At 40.4% G+C, this 22739-nt stretch overlaps 1 protein-coding gene and 1 long non-coding RNA gene across 13 annotated transcripts in view; one reads left to right on the plus strand and one right to left on the minus strand.

Annotated features, from left to right (window-relative positions):
- Positions 1–22739, plus strand: part of MCF2L (MCF.2 cell line derived transforming sequence like) — a 153645-nt gene that overhangs the window by 45804 nt on the left and 85102 nt on the right. Inside the window, exons 1-2 of one of the 12 annotated variants that reach the window (XM_084532144.1) lie at positions 5853–6734; positions 6840–7112. The exons of 10 other annotated variants lie outside the window; for them this stretch is intronic. In XM_084532144.1, the coding sequence (XP_084388270.1) occupies positions 6992–7112 (121 nt within the window). In that variant the 5' untranslated portion in view covers positions 5853–6734; positions 6840–6991. Of the gene's footprint in view, positions 1–5841; positions 7113–22739 lie in introns of those variants that run through there. One more of the 12 variants, XM_084532139.1, reaches the window with a different exon arrangement.
- Positions 15943–17336, minus strand: LOC311442721. The gene is made up of 2 exons (XR_014696812.1): positions 16862–17336; positions 15943–16261 (listed from the first exon to the last, which is right to left on the minus strand). It is a non-coding gene; the product is annotated as an uncharacterized lncRNA (long non-coding RNA).

Below are 22739 nucleotides of genomic sequence, written 5' to 3' on the forward strand. Positions count from 1 at the left end.
AGGAATAGTCCAGCCAGCATGACCAGGGAGGTGATCGTCCTCCTGCACTCTGCTCTGGTGAGGCCGCACCTCAAGTACTGTGTTCAGCTTTGGGCCCCTCACTACAAGAAGGACATCGAGGCCCTGGAATGTGTCCAGAGCAGGGCTACGAAGCTGGTGAAGGGCCTGGAGAACAAGTGCTGTGAGGAGCGGCTGAGGGAACTGGGGGTGTTTGGTCTGGAGAAGAGGAGGCTCAGGGGAGACCTCATTGCTCTCTGCAGCTACCTGAGAGGAAGGTGTGGGGAGCTGGGGTCGGCCTCTTCTCACAGGTAACCAGTGATAGGACCAGAGGGAATGGCCTCAGGTTGCACCAGGGGAGGTTCAGGTTGGCAATGAGGAGCCATTTCTGCTCAGAAAGAGCAGTCAGGCACTGGGACGGGTTGCCCAGGGAAGTGGTGGAGTCACCGTCTCTGGGGGTGTGCAAGGAGAGGTTGGGCCTGGTGCTTGGGGACATGGTTTAGTTGGTGATACTGGTGGTAGGGAGATGGTGGGACCAGGTGATCTTGGAGGGCTTTTCCAACTTTAATGATTCTATGATTCAATGAATATAAGCTGTAGCCAGGGTCCACCACTGCTAGGGACTATAGATACATTGATCCAACAGCAGCCGATACCATATTCTGCATTTTGTTGTTGTCCAAGGTGTTGTCTCCAGGAAAAGACCTGAAAATCACCCATCTAACCCATCCAGTTTTGCAGTGTCCTGAAAGTTTTTTTGGTGAGCTGATCACTAATCTCAAATGTGGCAGACCAGACTGGGAAGAGGAGCCGTACCTGGCTGTGGCATAAACTCATACAAACTCCTCCTTTCCCTCTCTTACTGCTTCTGCTGGAAATCAACCCAGTGAGTAAGTACTGAGTGCTTGCTGTATGTAGTTGTTAAAAGATACAGCTTTTGAGCTCGAACTCATTCTTTTGAAAACAATTCAAGAACTTGTAATCTTAAACAAAAATTATTTTAACATCAAGGTTTGGCTTTCTGTCCCCAGCCAGTTCTGCACAGAGCGGTGTCATGGAGGGCCAGCCAACGTTGTTGACTGTGTTTATTATTCATTTATGTGTGTGTATATATATATATATATATATATATATATATATGCACATATACATATATATATATGTATATACACACATATATACACAGATGCAGGTAGATTTTGAACAAAGCTTCCAGTGGCACAACTGAATGTATATTGAAGGTAACTACTTACCCTCTCCCCCCTAGTTCAGTAATTATTTATACAGATGTAGTTGGCACATGATGGCAATGACCGCAGTGTCCCAGGGTCTGTGTGCTGGGAGTGGCCAACATGCCTGAAACTGTTGTATCTTTACAGGACATTGCCAATAAAGCTATATCTTACTGACCATTTTAAGCCATTTATTTTCTCAGCCATTGTTTTACCTGGTTTATATCAGTAGTGGCCCCTTGCCCGTGGCTCTATGGTTTGCAGGCATCAAAGCTGTGTAGTGGTATCATGGGCTTCTTGGTCTCTCATCAGTTTCTTTCTCCTTTTGCCTTGTACTGTACTCGCAGCCTCAGCAGCAGGAGACTGGTTGCAGGATGGACTTGGGAGAGGTGAAAGCATGGGGCTTTATCAAGCATAGGATTAATTTTACGAAGTTAATCAAAACAATGAAATGAAATTCCAGAAATGCTTTGCAGGAGCATCCCAACCTGAATGGGTTCCTCTTCTTCACCTGCCTCTGTAGTTTTCTTTACAATGTAATATTAACACTTCCAGAACGTTGAAACCCTCATTTTATGTCCTGAAGGTTGTTTTTGTTTCTTGTTTTATATTTAAGATACAAAATGATCCTCAGTGATTTTAGGATTTATTTTATGGTAACAACTATGTATATCAACTTTTTTGAGAGATTGCTTTGAGGAAAGACTGGCAGCTGCAGTTCAGCAGCATAATGTGCAAGTATAAATAGAATGCAGGCTGTCCATTTTTCTCAGCCCCGATTGACTTATATTCATCTGATGCTGAGGCTTGGTACAATCATGGTTTGTGTCTGAGCAGACATGTTCAGTTAGGATTAAGCTTGGAAAACTAATCTAATAAGCCCATGTAACTTAATTAAAGCTTTCCCTATAGATTTCTTGTGAAACCAAGTAATTCTTTTACCTCTTAACCTTTAATAAGTTAATGTCAAAATATTGGGAAAGTTTATCACTATCTGTGGTTTTGGGAGATGCTGAGTTTAAAATAGCTTTCACGTTTGCTTGGATATATTTTGATTAATATCTATTTCTGAGTTTTCTTTCCAGTTCAGCTTCTACTTTTCTGTTGTGCTATTTTATTAAATGTGATTTTACTTCACAGATTCTCTAGATTACATTACAGGAGCCCTATTTAAGCTTTCTCATAGAGAGAGTATTCTGGTAGACAAGTCTAAAAGTGAAATATAAGAAAACTTATTGAATTCTAACAGGTATAAAAATAGAATAGGCGAAAGATGTACCTGAACTTGATGTTAATCTCATTCCCATCGAAAAAGGAAGAGTCATTTCTTGTATTTCAATCTCCTTGGCATTGTGGAGTAATGACTTACTTCTCAGGTTTTCAGGCAAGTTTTCTCTCAACATCTTCCCTTTACAAGAGCCCTGTAGAATTTATGGATGTAAAACTATCAAGTTCTGTCTCTTTGAAGTCTCAGCTACCATTTCTTTCTTGCTTAAAATCAGCCTCTGGCTGACACTTCACTATTTTAGCCTAGTGGCTAGCCTCTGGCATGGATTAATTTTTATAAACTTGTTTTTAATTTAAAAAATCAACACAAGCAAAATACTTGCCATAATTTAACATTTAAGTATGGCTATGAGAAAGCTCAGAACTGAGCATCATAACAATCAGTATTCCCTTGTTACAGTGTAAGGGTGTTCAACTGTATAAAGCAGGTTACATTTCAGATTAGAAGTAATTTCTCTGTTATCTTTTTAATGTGCGCAAAGCAATCATTTTGTTCAATAAAGTAGCATGAGGCCAATTTAGATTTTTGTTTGTACTACAGTTTTCAACAAGACAAGTATCATTTGTGTGCAGGGACAACTAATGGAGCATGTTTAAGCAGAAAAACCTGAACAGCAGATCTCTTTTGTGGTGTGCTTTTTTTCCCCCTCATTTAATTTCCGCTATTATTGCAAATGCACTGATACTGAAAGATATGCATGGCACTTGCTCCTTTTTTAAAAGACTCTGAGAGCCAGCTTGTATGTGCTCTTGTATGTGTTTTTTAGAAACTTTTCCAAGAAACAGTGATTTCAGACCTTCATGTATACACGTTAGATGCAAGTTCCCCATACGTTTTTTACAGTCTTTGTGTTCTTCATGCAAGATCTCTCTTGCAGTCCTCTGCGTTATTATCTTATCCCATGATTGCAGTGGGATGTGATGGCACTGCTGATCATGAAGTTTCTCTGCAGAACCTGCTACCCTCAGGGACTCAAGGGACAAAGGACAGGACAAATTATAGATATAGATCTCATAGATGGACTCCTGCACAGTGTATGCACGGTAGGATCTTGAAGTACAAGGTGTAGGAGGCACCACGGTTTCTAGCTCATTTTTTTCCCTGAAAAAATGAGATTTAAACTTAAGGAGAAATGGAAAAACACTGGTGGCAGTGGCTTATCAGCAGGCCTGAAGATTAACTTGTGTTAAGGAGCAGAAGAAACACAGGAACATAAATTTGTGTCCTAATGCGGTGTTGATTCTGCTCCCAGAACCTCCTGCACTGTACTGCTAGGAGGGATACTTGGTCCTCTAACATGACCATTTCAGAGCTTGGCACTTCATGCCAGGATGTAAGGAAGGGTCTGTAAATACTTGTTGGGATCCGGGGGAAGATCACATTAGGGCATTTGAGATGTTCCCTGAAGATAAGGCTCCTGTACAAACAAAAAGATGAAAGGAACAACAAGAATCTGGCAGTGATCAAAGTGATGGCAGCTTAAATTAATGATCCCCAGGAAAACTTGAGGTTAATTTATTAACAAAAATATTGTGACAGTTCCCAGGAAGAACTGGAGAGAGTATACATAGAGATGTAATTCAGTGTGGCTGCTTCTACTGCCAATGTGCAGCACTGCACCTGCAACCAGAAACAGACGTGGAGATGGAGCTTGGGAAAAACGAGAGCTGTTTCTTTGCCAGGATCCTGTTGACTCCATCAAGCTCTCTGTGGTCATTTAAAGATGTTCACAGAGGTGTCGCCCATCGAATGCTACTGGTTACGTGATGTGAAAGAAGAGAGAGGTGCAGTCACGCAGTACTCAAAGAATCCTACCGTCCTGAAGCTGCTAAGTAGTTTGCTGATGCTATACAGAGCAGAGAAGAAACACATCCAATACGAGCTTTTGTTACAGCAATGCCAACAGCAAGGGAAAATATTCTGATTATTTTCCTGGAGATAGAGGCTGTGTCTGTTTGGAAAACGCTGCATTACACCATCTGTTTCCTCCTGATTGCGCGCCACCGCAGCCATTGTTGTGATTAATTTCGTTGCTTCTAGGCACAAATTTGAGTGCTCGAAAGAAGATTAAAAGCTTGCTTTACGGAGGGGGATGTAGCTAATGGGGAGCTTTCAGTTGGATTGTGTGTACTTAACAACTTTACAACTCAAGTCATCAATCTTCTGTGTGCTTTAGGTACACGAGGAAAGCGAGGATAGCGTCTTTTTGCTTCGCTGTAATAACCCTCTGCACGAATTGTTGCTGAGATGGCCACCGCGTGCCACTGGCATCACGGCACACCACCAGGACATTCACTTTTCTAGCTGGTGGCTCAGCTGCTGGAAGGTGATGTGCAGTCTCACCCACCTTCCAGTCAACATTTGGACCAATTCCTGCCATCCAGAGGCTGCTGTGTCCCAAAAACTCAAAGAAAGAGTAGCCTGCTGGACAGGAGGACCAGCCACATCCACCACCTCCCCTCAGAAGCTCAGCAGCAACGAGCATGTTGTGGTGGTGTCTCTGCAGGGATCATTGTTTCACTGCATCTGTCTCACTGTGCCCCCAGGCGAAGAGCAACCCCATAAAATGTGGGATTTTGCCTCATATTGGTGCCGCACCTATTTCAGTGCCATCCTCTTTTGCATGAACACTAAACGTGTAATACAGTGGTGGTGTGCATCACGGTGGTTTTCCACCACTGGGATGTTCCCCTCCTTTCTTCCTTCCTGCCTTTTAATTCTCCTGTTACTTAAATAAGCTTGGCAGGCCTTTGATCTAGGATAAGTAGCACAGCTGCATTATGCAGTGGTCCATCTGCTTATTATAGTGAATTTGGAACACGAGTGACATTTGCATGAAATGCATTAATTCTTATTTACTTGTCTACCTCTCTTGATCATCACATTTCAAGAATGACACATTCACCTATGATTTCATATCAAGAGTCAAGCATTTTATCCCCTGCTAGCCAGGTGCATTCAGACTAGTGTTTTATAAGTTAATTAATATTTACTTCCATGTGACTTAAGTAAAGGTTGCCTGTTCTAATTTGCTTTCAGAATAATGATAGTTGGGGACCCGATTTCAGAACGCTTCTTCAGTTTGATGTGCATAATGGTATGGACAGGGTTGTGGTAGGTCTGGAGCCATACAGGACATAGTTAAACAGAATTGAGAGGAAAATGTGACTGCCAAGTAAAGCAGTATTATCAATTTCCTCTCTCCTGCATTGAAAGAGACAGGGGGAACAGACAGTGTAGGGTTTCCTGATGTGTTTTCAGAAAGCCTGGGATTCATTTCCCCTCCCTTCCTTCCTATTAGTTGTTTGTTAACTCCCAGGAAGATTCAAGCTTTTCTTGTGAGACCTTTCTGCCTGCAGATTCCGGAGACAGGCTCGGCCTTTGAGGGGCTCACATCTCACAGAATCACTCAGGTGGGAGAAGATCTGTTAACATCACCTGGTCCAGCCTTTAAGGCTCACCTCTGAGCAAATTCGGGGAGAGGAAGAGGAGCTTGATGACGAGAGTCTGACTCAGGGTAAATGAACAGAAGAGGAGTTTCTAATTAACAGCATCGTATTGCCAATGGTATTTGCTTTTAATTTGCTGGCATAAAACACGGTGGAGGCCACTGAGGGATACGGGACGCTTCAGACACAGGACTAGGAAGTGCAGCAAGTCCCAGCATGAGATTTCTGCCCATCTGAGTGCTGATTTGTGAACTTGTGAGCAAAACGTGGATTTCTGCAAAAGACTTTCAGCTGCCGTTCTTCACTAAAACCTCATCTGTCTCTGTGCAGCTACTGGACCTCCCCTCTCAGTAATGAGAAGGCTGTGAAGACCTCGGCAGTAGGGCCAGCTACTCGGGATGAGAAGTGGCTTTGGAGAGCAGCACACGGCTGGAGCGAGCTGACGGGCTGGATGCTCTGAGGGGGCTTTTCCTCAGCGGAAACAGCTGCTGTTTGGGATGAAACATTGAAAAACAGACAGTTCTGTCCTCGTTTTGAAAGTTTCCTCTGGTAATCCAGCTGTTTATGTGAGCTGTGCCTCCTTTATTCACAGTAGTGGCACCAGGGACAAGAAAACAGGCTGCAAGCTGTAGCAAGGTGTCCTATCTATCTGCTGCATGACGTGTGCCAGAGACTGAGAAGATCTTGCAGCTTTGTGAAAAAAACGTCTTGGCATTTTCTGTTCATTAAGTACAACTGATTCTTCAATTTTCTTTGTAGTAAAAACAGGTATGGGTTTCTGAGGAAGAGCACATATGATCCAAATAACTGAACTGCACCTACTTCCAGTTCTTTAAATCTGAGCCTTTTTTTTTTTATCCTTTTTTTTGTTAGTGTTTGAATCTGACAAAGAAATCTCGTATTCCACTGACATTTTAAAACAAAATCAGAGTGCCTCAGATTGTGTCAGAAGAGCGTAATTCTGAAGAGGTGCTTTTTTTCTTCCTGTGGTGACTAACTCGGTGAAGACACAAGAAGACGCATCCATGTCACAACGCCGGTTTTTAAAGGATGGGCATGAAAGTCACTTTAGGATCCTACCAAGATTTGGCCAGCTCCTTCATGGTAGAAGGCAGTCACGAAATAACACACGCCAAATATGCTCTGGTGAGGTGGCTTTTACAAGTGATTGTATATTGTGATTTGCATATGCATAGAATATTTGCACTAAAATTTAAGCATCATGTGAGGTGCCTATGAGCAGTAAGTAGCCTAGTGCTGGACTTGCTGATTTTTACAACTCTGATGGTTCTTGCAGGAACTATTTTGTTGTTGTTGTTGCTTTTTTCTCAAAGCATGCTCATGTAGGGATCCAGCATTTGTTATTGTTAAGAAAATATAAATCTTTATCCATATTAGTTATTACTCATGGATAGCGATTAATCTCTGTCACTAGTACTTACAGGAGAAAAACATTATATGTGCATGCAATTTTGTTGGTCCTTGCAGTTCCAGGTATGATAGTGCCTAACAAACACAGATTTGAAGGCTTTACACCAACTTCAATACGCTATAAGAACTTCACTGAGTGCTCCACTCTTAAAAAAAAAAGTAACTACACCCCCAAAAATGCTTTAACTGTACTCAAAAGCTCAGGAAGCCTCTCATCTTTGAGTGTGGTGTACTAAATTTGGGACTTACAACCATTTAGTGAATCCTGAAGTCTTGTTTCATACAGTATGTGCTATAATCATATATTAGTATAAGCAAAAATTACATAATATTTGTGTTTAGTAAAGCTAAATATTTAATTTTTTCCCCTAAGATAGGTTAGCCCCGACTGGCAGAGATAAGCTGAAGCAGATTTTTCAATAATTAATGGAACCTTTCTTGGTTTTATATTTTGTATGCACAGTGACCTATTACAGATTAAAAAAAAAAAAAAAAAAAGATTTTCCTGCTTGTTTTAAACTAATTTAGAGCGTATGAAATTGAAGTAAAAATAAGCTTAGCAACCTCTGTAGTAAGTATAAATTTTTCAAGGCTTTCAAATATTCCTTTCCCTCATGTTGACACTTATCCTTGGAAAAAAAAATAGGAAGAGAAAATGCCTCTATGGTGGTTTTTTGCTCACATCTTCTTTTGTGCTGTGCTCACTGAGTTTTTGGTGACTTCTGAAATTCAGAGATTTCACCTTTCCTGCCTGGGCATTCTTAAGGCCAAGATTTTGTACCTTTACAAGTGCCAGCTTTTAAATCATCAAGTTTTAAAAATTAATCCCATTCAGGTCAGACCAGAAAAAGGTTTTATGTTAATTGCTAGTAATTATAATATTGCTAGTAACAATTCTTCATGGGAAACAATCAGCTGTATTTTAAATGCATGGGATGCAGTGTTACAAACCAGAGCAAAACAAGACCTCATCAAATTTTAGCCTTACCTCTATTTAGGATTTGACCATCACATGCTCATAATCACACTGTAGTCAGATGTAGAGCTATAGTCTAGATGTAGAGCTATAGTCAGATGTAGAGATGTAGTGTAGATGTAGTCTAGATGTAGAGCTTAGGGATATGGTTTAGTGGGGACTGCTAGCGTTAGGTCAGAGGTTGGACTCGATGATCTTGAGGTCTCTTCCAACCTAGAAATTCTGTGATTCTGTGATTCTGAGATTCAAAAAGTAGCAATAAACGTGGTCATTGCTGGCCATTTGTGAATGTGTTAATCCCAAGCATAGACAAAGCTTTGACTGCATGGGTTTAATATATTGAACATGCCATAATGTTATAAAAAAAAAATTCTCATTTTAGCCTACTTTTTTCAGCCTCAGATCCCTAATGCAAACCTTGTAATGCTGTACAATCGCCTCTTACTTAGAGGTTCCTTTCTCTATATATAGACGTGTGCAGTCAGAAAACTGAACGTTTCTGTGGGAAGAAACACTCTTCTCTCCCACCCATCTGTATGATTATTCCAAAGCTCCTTTTGATTGTGCTGCAGTCTTCTTTTTGAAGTCTTCAAGTATGCAAAAACTCTGTTTCCTCTCCTTCCTGTTACCCATTTTATGTTGACAGTAGAAAAGCAATTAGATGGTTCTAATGTTAACTTCACATATACAGTAAGAATTAGTCCATTGTTTTGGTCAAAGCCATTTTATGGCCTTTTGCACTGATAAGAGTCTTCCTGCCTTCCTGGTGGCAGATTTTAATTAGCCTTCAGTGGCAGTTTCAGACCCAAAGGTACACCAAATGTAGATCAAGGTTTTAGACTGGAAAAGGAGGGGTCCTGCAGCCTGGGAGCAGTTCTATAGGTAGCTGTGCTGGGTGAAGTTAAAATTTTGGCAAGCATTTATTTCCGAAGTAAATGTAAGTCTGTGAATCCCATGATACATGCTTCTCTTTTCTTGTGACAAAATTAAGCTGCTCAGTCCTGTTGACCTGTGTCTTGCAGGGCTGTGTTTTCTTATTATCATCTCTGGAAACTGCTGAGAGTAGCTTTGCTCCCTGCTACTTCAGCCTTCTACCCCCATGTTAAAAAAATAAGGTAGAGAGAATTCTTTATATGAACTGTAAATGTCCTGGTTCATAGATTGTGACCTTATTTACCTTCGTGAGGGAAGCCGTGCTGGCTTCCAGTGTCTTTATTCCTCACCAGATCTGTCTCTGCTTTAATTTTAACAAAGACAACTTTATATACTTGCAGCTCATGGAGGTTTGCGTCCATCCTCCTTGGCCTAAACCTCAGTCTGCTGCTCTCTGCAGGTGTCTCTTTCCCCAGGCTGGCTGTACTGCCTTTATCCCCCTGCCTTGGCTGAGCTCTCGCTCCAGTGATACTTGCTCCTGGACCACAGAGATTTGGGACTGAGCACCATATAGTGCCTCCGCAGGCAGGGCCCAGGCTCATATGGCCGGGACTCAACATTAGACAGGAGGGTATCATGCTCTCGGCATCCCTCCCTGACTGAACATCTGCAGGAGGGTGGGACAACGGTTGTAGGGTTCACGGAGGACCTGAGCCCTGGAAACACACGGCTTCGAGCAGTCTCCTGTGGGGACACCCATCACCCCTCAGGAGGGGAGGTGTTCCAGGGGCTGCCATGGCCCATTGCGGTGGACTTCCTGGGGTGGTGCTACCAGAGCATCCTCTCAGACCATTCATGTTCTTGCTCTTTCTCTAAGTGATCAGGAACACTAGGCCAGCTTGAGCCAAGAGGTGTAAAACAAGTCTGCCAAGTGGGGACTCCAGAGACATCCACCTTCAGTCTGTGCTGTGGTTAGCATGGATGGAGGTTATCTCTGGAGACATCCTGTATGCTCCATGAATGAAAGAAGAGACGAGGTCCCCGTGTCCCGGGATCCTTCCAATCCACTCCGAAGATGTTCTGTGACAAGGTGCAACGAGGCAGTGCCATAACCCAAGTTTCTAATATGATACACTTGTGTAGTTAAAGAGTCAGAGAAAGCCTGGGAAATCCACCACAAATCACAAAGAGGAGTCTAGGGGAAGAACGTTCTTGCATGTTCTGTGTCAGCTGAGGGGATGGAGATGTGTAGTTTAGCACTTTCCAGAGTCATATGAGTATTTCTGTTGGATGTTGGTCTTCCTGGTGTGGGAAGAGCATGTGGTGTGTTTACAGGCAGGATCACATAAAGCACTGAAGCTGGAAATGTCATATTGAACATATGCCAGACAATATATGAGCAGAGTGGGGGCAGGCATACTTTGCTACGTGAAGGCTTCAACGCAGCCAAAGCGTGCCTGGAACCTGTGTAAACACTGAGATTTCGGGTCAATGTTAAAGTCTGCCACTACAGCTTTATTACTGTTAGTCCCCATGCCAGATAGGCCCAGGTTTGTAAGGCTGTGTTTGCTGTTGCTGTGTTCACACCTTCATTTGCTGGCTGGGTAAATGTGTGGAAAAAGGATTTATTTGAGATGTGGAGTTCACATGTTTGAATCTTCCATTACCTGCTGGAAATGCCCTTGTACTTTGTCCAGCAAACAGCTGGAGAAGAGACTTGAGTGAACCCAGAGGAGAAGTGATAAGGTGTACAGAAATATTAAAACTAGGAAGCAGTTCAATACAACTCTTTCCAGATGGTGTTATGAATGTCGTACTGAAAGACAGTTTTGCTTTGCCTTCTTCAAGCCTAACATGAGTGAAAATATGTTTAGGGCTTGAGCCTACAGCCTGGATATACTGTATCAGACACTGGGTATACCAGCAGTCTGCAAATAGTCGGGGTGGGGACATAAGAGGAGAGCACTATAATTAAAGAGGTAATTACAGGTGCAATGGCGCTACTGGAGGAAAATATATTTGTAAAGTCATCTTGGGCCACCTGCTGCATTTATAGAACAAAGTTCAGTTAATATGAAAGCTCTTACTTTCTGGGGGTGGTTTGCTCTGAGCAGAAGAAGAGGAAGGTGGACACTTTACTTCTCTGACGCTCTTCTCTTGTGATGAATCAGAGAGGAATTTCTCTAGCAGAAATGAGGAGCTATTATTTTTTCTCCGAATGGTGTTCCTGGTTGGATTATGTGGCACAGGGTAAGTTGGGTTAACTTTATAAAATCACCTAGATCTTCTAAATGTCAACAGGCTGTGCAGCCTGCCAAGTCAGGGGTGTGTGTAAGGTGTGTGACTGGGATCTGTGTTCTTGGAAGCATCTTGAACTACGTGTTTTGTATGTGCCAGAAAAGCATATGCATTTCAAGAGTTACCAGTATAAATTTTGCTAGATCGTTAATTCCTGAAAATGAATTTTGTCCACATTGTTGGTAAAGTTTTTTAGTGCTTACATTTTAAATCCCCTTTTCCAAAGCAAGTCCAATTTAATTTATGATCTCAATTTTCATGTAAACTTCTTGTAGAACTCTGTCCTCTCAAATAGCACCCCCCGAAACTTGTTACCATTTAATTTCTGTGGAATTCTTGAGTGAAATGATTTATTGGGCTCAGCCAAATTACCCAGTGAAAAGTCAGCACATCAGCAAAAACATTGTCACAGCTGACATCCTTCCAAAGTCAGAAAAGTTCCCAAGCAGTATGTCCATCAAAAGAGATCTGCTTCTTCCCTCAGAAGTATCTCAAACTTTTGTAGGGCAGTTTATGCTGCTGGAATCAGCTCAATGTATGTTTTCAGATAAAGAGATTGTCGTTGTTTCAGACATACCAATTCAGCAACATTGGTAAAATGTTTATCTTCCTCCTCTCAGGTGTCTGTATTGACTTGTCCCATAAAACTGAGGGACCCCAGCCTCATTTTTTGTCTTTTTTCTTGCATTTTTGAATTTCAGGTTTTTCTTAATTTAAAATCTTTATAAGGAAATGCATGGTTCGAGGGGTGGAATTTACAATCACAGTAAGATGCATGCTGTAATAGTAAGTACAAATATTTAGACTGGATGACGTTATCAGCCAATTTCTGAGAATAATCCCACGTAAGATCTCTGAATCTTATTGTTTCCTGTTCCTTGTGTGAAAAAGCTATTTGAATTCTTTTTTAAATAACAAAAAAAAGTATAATATTATAAATTATGATGTTATAAAAGTTAATACTTTAAAATTCTTGGTGCCTTACTCGATTTGTAGGCTAAAAGATTGTACTTTTCTAATTGTGTACATAATGATGAAGGAATATGTAGGCTCTGGGACACTGATCACTGATGTAGAGGCTACCACATTCCTCCTGGTGATGAATCCACCAAGAAAAAATGATGCAAAATAGTCATTGTGTTAGTAGGTCATATGCTATTTATACATGGCAATTTTTGTCCTATAAATTAATGAAATACTATAAGAAAGTGTCTTGTAAGCTTGTAGAAAAGATAAAAAAGTTGTCATTTCTTTGGAAAGCTTTCCTTCCTGCCTAAGGAATATAAATTCTGTGGTAGCTGCATCAGCTCTCCCTTTTTAACTTTCCAATTTTTCTTTTAATTTTAGTATTGCATTTAGGGATGTAAGCAAAAAAAGTGTGAAAGACACACATGCACACACACGTATGCACATGCCATTAGGGACAATACAAGAACTTGCTGATAGACTCCTCTTCCAGATGATCCACAGACTCTGAACTCCTCAAGACTGTACCCTTGCCCCTTGGACCTCCTAAACCTCTGCCTATGGTTTTCTCCTTGTCCCTGTTTCCTAGGATTTAAGCTCTTGTAAGAGTCTCTTACAAGAAGACCTTTTCTAAGAGCTGTTGTGTGATATTCAGGGAGTCAATTCATGTAAAACGAATCCTCAGAAAACAAAATCTGACTGTGCGTGCAACTCTTGAAATGGGGAAAAATGTATTGCTGAACATTAGTGCTGTTTTAAACGCCCATTTAATTAGAGGCACTAGCATATATGGTATTTTATATACAGGATGAGTTAGGAGAAAGTTACACTTTCACCACTTTCATGGCTGCTGAAGAGCTTATATCTTTATGAGGAAAGGAGATTTGCAAAAATAATGCAATAGTGGAAAAAAATTACTTACTGTTTCCCTGATGAATATGCAGAGACACTTCAATAATTTGGAACAAAAGCGACTTCCTATTTTTACAGCATGCTTTTGCTTTTCTGGATGGAGAATTGTCAACAATAAGATGTTTACTCTCTGGGCAGAACCAGTCCTGGAGCCAGGATGTAATTTTATTTATTCCCTTTATCTTCTTCATTGTTCTTTCAAGACATTTGCAATCTCATGTGTTGTTGCAAACTGTTTAGCTGGAGTAAAGTCATGCTTAATAAGATGGTCTGTATAACTTCCTTTTACTGTGTATACTTCTAGTGCTTAGCAAAATCCCACATGATCATCAAATTAACCTCAAAGGTGAATCTAACCTGGAAAGTCTGAACATATGTGGTCTCATGGTAAACCAAGCTAAGTTAAAAGGATCAAGGTTTACTGTAAGATTTCCAGCACTTCCTGATTTGAAGTAATCCTTTTTTTTTTTTTTTTCGATTTTAGAAACACTATGTCTTCTCCCAAAGCAGGAAGTGAAGATCAACACAACTTTTGTGTTTCGTTTCTTGTTCAGTGATCTTTGAAAAAAATCCCACTGATTCTATTTTAGTCAGCGGTTAATGCGACCTCACATACAACTTCTGTTTCTTGCACTTTGACTTGAGTTTGGCATGAAACCTTCCCGAATCTTGTCTGTCAGTGTTTTTTGCGAAATTAATGGACAAAACCTACTGATAATGTTAGTTTTCCCGTTTACTTACTCTTCTTCAGTATCTGTCAGCAGTCTTTGGTTGAGAATGAGAGTCGCACACCATTTCACTGGGTGACAGGGCTGTTGGATAGGTTAATTCTTTCCTTTTGGAGAGAGGCTGAAGAATGAATGGGAGCTTCGAAGAATGAAGGAGCCTACAGGAATCTTCTGTAGGAACTTCTTCTTACCTCTTTTTATCCCCAGGTGGAAAAGTCTCACATTTTTCCACTTGCAATGTTGTCAGCATGCAGTAAATCTCAGTCCAATCTTGTTATTTTCATCAGACTTGCATTTGTTTCTAATTTCAAAGTTTCTAATCAATTTTAGAAATTGTGAAGTAGAGGACACAAAAACATTAATCCGTTAAAGCAGGTGTAGCTTGACGTTGTTTTAAGTAAGGAGTTTTGTCCAATTAACAACCACTTAGGAGTTGTGGGGCAGCTAGAAAGAAGCTATATTCATGAATGATCCTATAATTTCAGGTGTGAGTAGGTAGCTGGGAATATACTTCAAAAATTGTAATAGGTACAATTCCGGTGATAATTTATCTTAGACCTGTCATGGACTACAACAGCCCTTGTGGTTTGTGAATCACACTGCAGTAATCTAACTTGTACGGGGCTCTATTCTGAAAATTAGAATTTCAGATGGATGGTATTAACATAGTTTCTTAGTCGTATTAGTCATGAGTAATTCTCTAAATGAATTTATCTTTTGTTTGATTTCTCTGAGAAATCAGTTTAGAAGCCTACGCAATATGTGACATACATCAGAGGCTACTTGAAGAACTTGTTCAAATGTGTCCCTTCGCTTCTGGGGAAGGAGTTAATTGCTTTTCAGGCTTTTATTTGAAGGAAAGATATGATCTATATTTCCATCCTTTTCTTCTTTTAGGTGAAAGTCATAAGCTTTCATGAAACATAAGCAAATTGTTTTAAGCAGTGAGTTTGCGTAGGAGAATTGCTCTTTAAATTCTCAACTTTCATGACCATTGTTTCTATTTTAGCCAAACATGCTTATTTTAGTCAATTATCTAATTCATACCATCTTTGATGGACTCAAAAGGTTTGTATGATAAAATGGAGAGCAATCAGAAAGCCAATTGTCTTGTGCTTAAAGAGAGCTAGCATGTGAAACAAGATTTCAAGACATTGCATCTATCCTACTACAGAGGCGTTTTGCCTTTCCAATACTACCAGACATACAAGTCTGGTGCAAGGTTTTCACACCAGAAACTCAAAACACATCCTTCCTGGGAGTCCAAAACTATACAGTTCTTCTTCAACTCACTGTCAAAATCTCTAGCTTTTGTCATATAAGCCTCTAGGATTCCAGTAGCGCGTATTCATACATTTTAACTGGATTGTGTACGTGGTGCACAGGTAATGTTTTGATATCTATCTCCATAATATCTACCCCTATGGCTGTCGAAGATTGAGTAAGGACTTCAGGTACAAGCAAAGGTGTTCTCTACTATCTTCTTCAGCATAAACTTTTCCTCTTTTAATTGGTAGCATTTGACCTTGGTTCCTTCTCTTTTTTTTTTTTCCTCCCAACTTCCAGCTATTGAAAATTATGTTCTTTGTCTGCACCATGAGTTGTATTGATAATTTTTGCAGATGTTGTCACATGAATTTGTTAGAGTTATTTTAGGAATACTTTACTTGGAGAAAAAAAAAAAAAAAAACAAAAAAAAAAAACTAAGTGATTTAAAAAAAAAAAGTCATCTGTGACTGTTTTTCTATGTGATTAGAACAGATTTTCAAAGATGAGAAGCAAAATTCTCAGATGTCAGTGAAGTCAAAACATTTTTATCATAGGATCATAGGACAGCATGGGTTGGAAGCTAGTTCCAACCCCCCTGCCACAGACATGGATGCCACCCACTAAATGCTATACTTTGCTTACAAAAATCAAACAGGATTTGTTACTTGAATCAGATAAGATGTGACAGTCTCCAGATGCGTGTGCTGAATAATGATAAGCAGTACTAATTTAATATTTCATGAAAAGATATCTGGTTGGACCAAATGAAGTATAATAGTTGCTTGTGATGAAGACATGCAGTGTTTCACAGACGAAGCAATCTGTAGACACAACAAAGCACCCTATGGCAGAAAAAAAAAAAAAAAAAAAAAAAAAAAAAAAAAAAAAGAATATAGATTTAATCATCTTACAACTCAAGCAACATGGCAAAACGTATTAGAAATACGTTTGGACTCAGGTATCAGCTTTCTCCCTGACAGTGCCTCAGCCACCACGTGGCAGTGGATCCCGTTTACAACCTAACCATCTGCAGTTTGTCCAGGATTTTGAGGATAAAGCTCTTACAGTTGCAAGAGTGCAACTCCATCCAGTATTTTCCATCCTGGCATGCTTCTGTTATGAGGTAATTTTAAAAACAGAAAAGGCATTCCCAAACCCATCTTATCAGATGGGTTTTCAGCCATTCGCCCAGTTAGAGGTCACCTCAGTTTAGGCTTCTTCGGTGTTACGGAGTAACCTGGCCTATTTTGGGGGAGCAGGGAGTCGTAAACAGAGTAATAACAACTGTTTTCCACATTAGATTGCTTCCTTCTCTCGATTACAAAAGCCTATTATTATTATTGTTTACATTTAAACAATGAGAATGCTCTGTCCCCTCTCTCCCTGTCCCAAGGCACGCAAAGCCAGACCCCTCACCGTCCACACAAGCTTTGTGGACTCACCACAACACAGGTCGTCATTGCATTGCTGCCCAAAGGTCTCCTCTCTAAACAATGGACTTGTTCGTTCTTGGATAGCTTCAGTTTCGTAAAAACAATTTCCTTCACACGACTCCATTTTAGAAAGGAAAAAACAGAGACTGCAGCCAGTACCTGCAAACAGCATCAGTACTTCAAAGACAGCAGGCGTCTTTTAGAGCACAGTACCCATAGCTAAGCAAGCGAGACGAGACAAAATGGTCTAAAACAATAATACAAGAACAGAGGAAACGTGACAAAGTAGGCTTTGGGTTACAGTTTGCCAAATCAGGGAGCATGCCAGGAGTATCTCAACCAGCTCCTCATCTCTGCTGGTCCATGGGAGGCAATAAGTTCAGGGCAGATGCTCCATGTGGAAGCCAGCTCAGGTGAGACCTGAATCCATTTCTCACTGTTTCATGACTCAAGAGAAACCTCAGTTACTGGTTTATACCATCGTGCTTGAGCTGAAGAGCTCTTTCTAAAAAAAAAAAAAAAAAAAAAAAAAAAAAAAAAAAAAAAAAAAAAAAAGCACAAGCTCCTCACCAGCCAACTGCTCGTGGCTGCACCTGTGAACCTTTAAATGCCTCTGAACCTGTCCCAGCTGGGCTGGCTGAAGCTGAGTACTAGTCAGCTGCCAGGAGGTGCCAGACAGATCGACATATGCTGCTTTTTTGGGCGAGCTGATGATAGAGCTGCAAGTCTTTTCCTTCCACTCAGGTACAGTAAGAGCTCCTGCCTTCTTGCCTGAAGAAGAAAACATGAAACAAGCTCAACTAGGTCATGGCTTGTTGGTGGTTGAGACTCATATACTTACGTGTTTTTATTTATTTGTAGCTGAGCTGCTGTTTCCTTCGTTAGCTAGTGAACTACGGAGATTAAAAGGAAGATACCTTTCTTCTTTTTTTTTTTTCTGCTCTAAGGAATTACATGCAAATAATACAGGGACTTGAGTACATCTTATATATAAGCTGTATCAAACTTCTTCACAGTATAGAAGAAATTCCAGTGAAGAATAATCTCTGAGAGCTGCTGGAAAATATTTCCACAATCTCAGGGGGCAAAAAAATGGAATATTTGTGGCACCCTTGCCCCTTACTTTCCCCAAGTGCTACTTAAGAAGTCTGTACAACTTTTTTCTTAAACAGAAATCCCATTTCTTGCCCTGAAATTTCCCTCAGAAATAAGGAGGACAGCAAATAAACCCTAGCTGGGGTGTGAGGATACTGTTAATATTTTTAACATTATTTTGATGTTCTCTTCATGTCTGAGCAATACTTTTGGCTCTTTGCTGATCCTTGGGGTTGCCTGGGTATCTGCATTTGTTATACTCAATACAGTGTGTGTGGTGACCTAAAAAAGTGTAAAAATGTGTTCAGCATTGGCTAAACCACTGTAACTTGGGGACCAAGGCAGTAGTGGTCGCAGGCTGTTCTGTGTTTGAGTTGGAGAAAAGGAGGCTTTTGGCCATCCTTCAGCCAAGGATGTGAAATCTGTCCTGTTAAAAAGGATGCTGTTGAATACTTCAAAGACTGGCTGCAGGATGAGACCTTAATTGTTGGAGCCTTATTTGCTTCCACAGTACTGCAGGGAACTACAAAGATGATAGAGCTGTGAGTCTTTTCCTTCCACTCAGGTACGGTAAGAGCTTCTGCCTTCTTGCCTGAAGAAGAAAGCATGACACCTTACCTTTGATCTGCTTGCCCTGCACTCTTCTCTTAGTGCAAATACAAGGGTAAAAGCCAAGTTAAAATTATGTCATACTGATTGAGTATGCACATGGTAAGTAGCAGGTGATCTGTCCGTGCTGCTGTCAGTTTGGTTGGATGGAGAGCACCTTGTGACACTGGAGAAATTGAACGTTGGCTTCTGTGTGTGAGGGGTGGTGTGGTGTTTCTTACAGGATATACAGAAACTTAAAGAAGATAAAAAGAAGGAGCAAGATATATGACCTACCAGCTGTACCCCTTTTTGAAGTTGTCACTTTGCACCTCAGCTATTTTGACCTCAAGAGGTAGTAAGTATTCTTCCCCACTATTTTACTGAGAGTCTTCAGCACCTGACTCTCCTCATCTCAGCAGTGAGATGGAAGAAAGACAGGAGCTGCTGGCAAACGCATGCAATTTTTGCAGAGGCAACAAGGGGAAGAGCAGAGAATGGCTGGGGGCAGTCTGTAGGTTGTTCCCTACTCATCTGAGTGTTGAGGATGTGAGATCAGGTGCTGTGTGTGTCATCACAAGTGGAATTTGCTCCTTAGTCTTCATTTCATCCTTTTTTCTGTGTCCATTCTCCATTAGGAAAAGGCCGTGAAGCACCAAACTGTTTCAAAAGTTTTTTTGGGGTTGAGATTTTACCCCAGAACTGCAAAACAGAGAACTGGGCAGGATTTGATTTCTGTTAATTGCAAAATCCTAATCAGTGGAGGTTAGGAGGTGATGTGGTAGGTTTTTATAGGTCTTTCCTCCTTGTTAGCTAAAGCTTTGCATAATTGCCTTTCTTTCATGGCTGGTGCATCTACTTTAGTTGCTGCTCATCTCAAAACAGCACGAAGGTTTTTGAGGCGAAGTCAGAGGCTAACACTAATAAAGCACCCGTGGCAGAGGAGTGGTTTTGTTGTTTGAATCCACAGCCTTGCCTGTGCCGTCACACCTAGGCCAAAAGTAAATACAGTGATAGTGCAGGTAGCAGTACTTAATGAGGAAAATGAAGGCAATGCTGCTGTTAAAAAGCTCGGACTCCATGCTGCTATTCTGAGCAGCCCAGGAAGCATCCTAGGAAACTGCAGAAGAAGGAAAATGTCTGTTGCTTTGGGCTGATTAAAATCTCAGGGACTGGCTGCTTTTTCAATCAGGTAAGGGTATATGTTTCCTGTTTGCTTCCCAAAGAATAGAAACAGGACACAGTTACAGCTGCTGTGTGTCTTTGCAGTTGTTGGTGTATTTTATAACAGTTTTTTGGAGGTCTAGATTATTATTTTTTTTTGTAGTCGGTGGCTTTTTAAAGTGTTTTATTAAAGGGATCACTGTATTTTGTATGATACAATTATTTTTTTTCTTACAAATACTGCATCTACAATGGGAGAAATTAAGATGTAATTTTGGGAACCCCTAAGTGGAGGGATTGGTGTATTTCGAAGATTGCTTTTTTTCACACATTTTGTGTGATTGGGGACTTGTTGAGTTGCATGGCCACATGATCCTTGTTGTGCATGTCTTGACCACAAGAAGTCCAAATTGTGAGTCAAAATCAAAACTGGCTTGAAAAATAAACTGCTAGGAGGACAATTGTATATTTATCTGATCTGTTATGTGGGTTTTCACCATTCTGAAGCGTAACCTCAGAATAATGCGGGATAGACTACTCTTGAAGCATCAATAAGAGTTGAGGGCAATGGCCTAATCAGAAAGATTTTGTCTAAACTCACAATCTGAAATGACAGGTAACTGAGGTCACCTAGCAGCCATTTCTTTTTATTTTTTTTATTTCATTGGGAGCTACAAGTGATCCTACAATACTAAAGTATGATAAGTAACTTGTTCAGAAGCACGCCAACTGATTGTTTCTAGAGACGTGATGGAACGAGTATTTTCTGTCTCGGATCTTGGACCAAAAGCAAGTTTCACTTCTGTCTGTCCTGTTTGCTCTTCCAGGATTTTGGGGAATGGTGATTTCTGCAAAAGTTGTTTTCCTTTCCTTCCTTTGTGATAAATAGTTTTGCAGCCTTTATCTGTGTTCATCAGTGTTGCGGAGCATTTTATATTTTTGTTGGAACGCGTTCTCCCGCAGTGTTTGACCTGAAGGTTTTTCTGCTTCCTGAGTGTCTTGTTAATCTGGAAAAAAAATAATTGTGTACTTTAAGGGGTCACAAAAAGGGTTTCCTATCATTGATGAATTTTTATTTTATACTTTGGCTATAAATATAGGTATGACTGTGGTACAACGCTTCATTTGTTGTAGTGGTGTCTGTTGGTTTGCCTTGCTTTCTGGAGCAATGTTGTTATTTGTGTGTGTGTACATAAACATTTACATTTCAGAATATAAAGTAGACCTGCTTTTCCTTTCCTGAGTTCTGTTCCTGGGGTGTTTTCATCACATGTTCCTGTTGCCATTCGTTACTATTGAGTTTTCCTTTCTGCTACCACGAAACCCTACATCCGTTTCCTCTTCTCTCTTCCACTTGCTCCTTTAATCCTACTGTTGCTATAATGGGTCCCATCCTCAGGATTTTTTCAGAATTTTGGTCTTAGCTTCTATGTAATATTAGTGGTGATCTGCATCCACTTCTAATTACAGTTTTCAATTTTTGTCAGACTGCAATCTCTGGTCTACTCAATTTTGAATCCTGTGTTTGACAGCATCAGCATGGAGCCAGTTGTCCTCTTTTCCTCATCTCCATGGCATTTGACTGATCATGTCAGATTGCAGACACTTTTGTATGGGTACTGCTGCTGTTTGTGAAGTTAAAGAGGTCAAATCCATTTATTTTGCAGCTGTGGACAGACAGAACTGTCACCAAAGACCACAGGATAACTCCTGCATGGTTCAGCTTTGACCTGAAGAAAAAGTCCATTTCTTGTCTCTTTGAAATGGAAACCACGGTAAATCCTGCCGCACAGTGAAGGGGAGACCTATGATTAGAGACTTGCAGGAGCTTGTTTGGAAAGGACACATAGGAAAGTATAAACTCATTAAAACTCAGTTCACAGAACACCAAAAATATTTCATTTTGAAATCAGGAATGAAAACGGATGATAAGAGCATCCAGTGGCCAGGCTTCTGGTGTGTTTTTGTTTGTTTGTTTTGGAAATTTTTAAGTGTAGTCATGGGGTTGGAGAACTGGAGGTGTGTTGTGCTTCCTTAGAAATTGCAGTAGTCTTTTTGTCTTACTTTCTGGATACCTGATGTAAGGTATGTGATCTTCAAAGCTTTGAAGTTTATTGTTGTCTCATAGTGCAAAGACTACTTTTGAAATGTAGTTTCTCAGTGGTTTTTCTCATTTCTTACTAGATGTGTCTTTCAAAATGATATTGCAGGATTCATCCTATTAATTGAACAGTATCCTTCACCTTTTAAGTGTTCCAGCAACTATTGGTATTGCCAGCATACTCATTTTCATAGGAAGAGTGTCTCTCTTCATGGATGGTGGTTTTTTATTGCTTTTCTCTCACCACAAATTTTGATTGCTCACACTTGCTAAAACTCAGATGTTCGTGTGATAAAGAGACCTTTCTGATGACTTAGCATCCAAATCAAAAACTGTTAAAGTTGTTTCAAAATTGGTTAGTTCTGTTGTTACATAGAAATTTAGCAAGCTGCTAGTATTGGGTTAGTAAAGAAATATTTCTATAATGGATTTTTAGCAGTATATGTGTGTATATAAACTCACTTTTAATGAAAATTGAATCTTTTGATGCAAACAAGAGAGAATTGGCAATTTCGAATGCGTGATGACTTTAAAAAGAATTAAACCTTTTTTGCATTTGTTCTTTGAAAAACCCTCGTGAAGTATTAAAAGGAGAAAATGACTAGGGCTTTTAAATAGTCTAGTATGCTAACGTAGGTGCTCACTGGTGATGCATCAAAATGTTTAATGTCTTCACGGCTCCACCCAGTTACACAGTCTGTGGTTACAGGTGTGAGTTAGGTGTATTCTGCTAGCTTTTTTTTTAGGGAGAGTGCACATTTACATTATGCTAAGTATGATCCTATAAGGATGATTCGTCATGCTGAATCACGCAAAGTGGCAGATCATCTTACTGATGTGCTTATTGCTAGGTGCTACACCCTGAAGGAAAAAATACATCAGTAGCTATACTTTTACTATCGACTTATCAAACTTAAATATTTAAGGTGCAGCCAAAGC

The sequence above is a fragment of the Aythya ferina genome, assembly GCF_964211825.1.
Source record: "Aythya ferina genome assembly, chromosome: 1".
Lineage (NCBI taxonomy): Eukaryota > Metazoa > Chordata > Aves > Anseriformes > Anatidae > Aythya > Aythya ferina.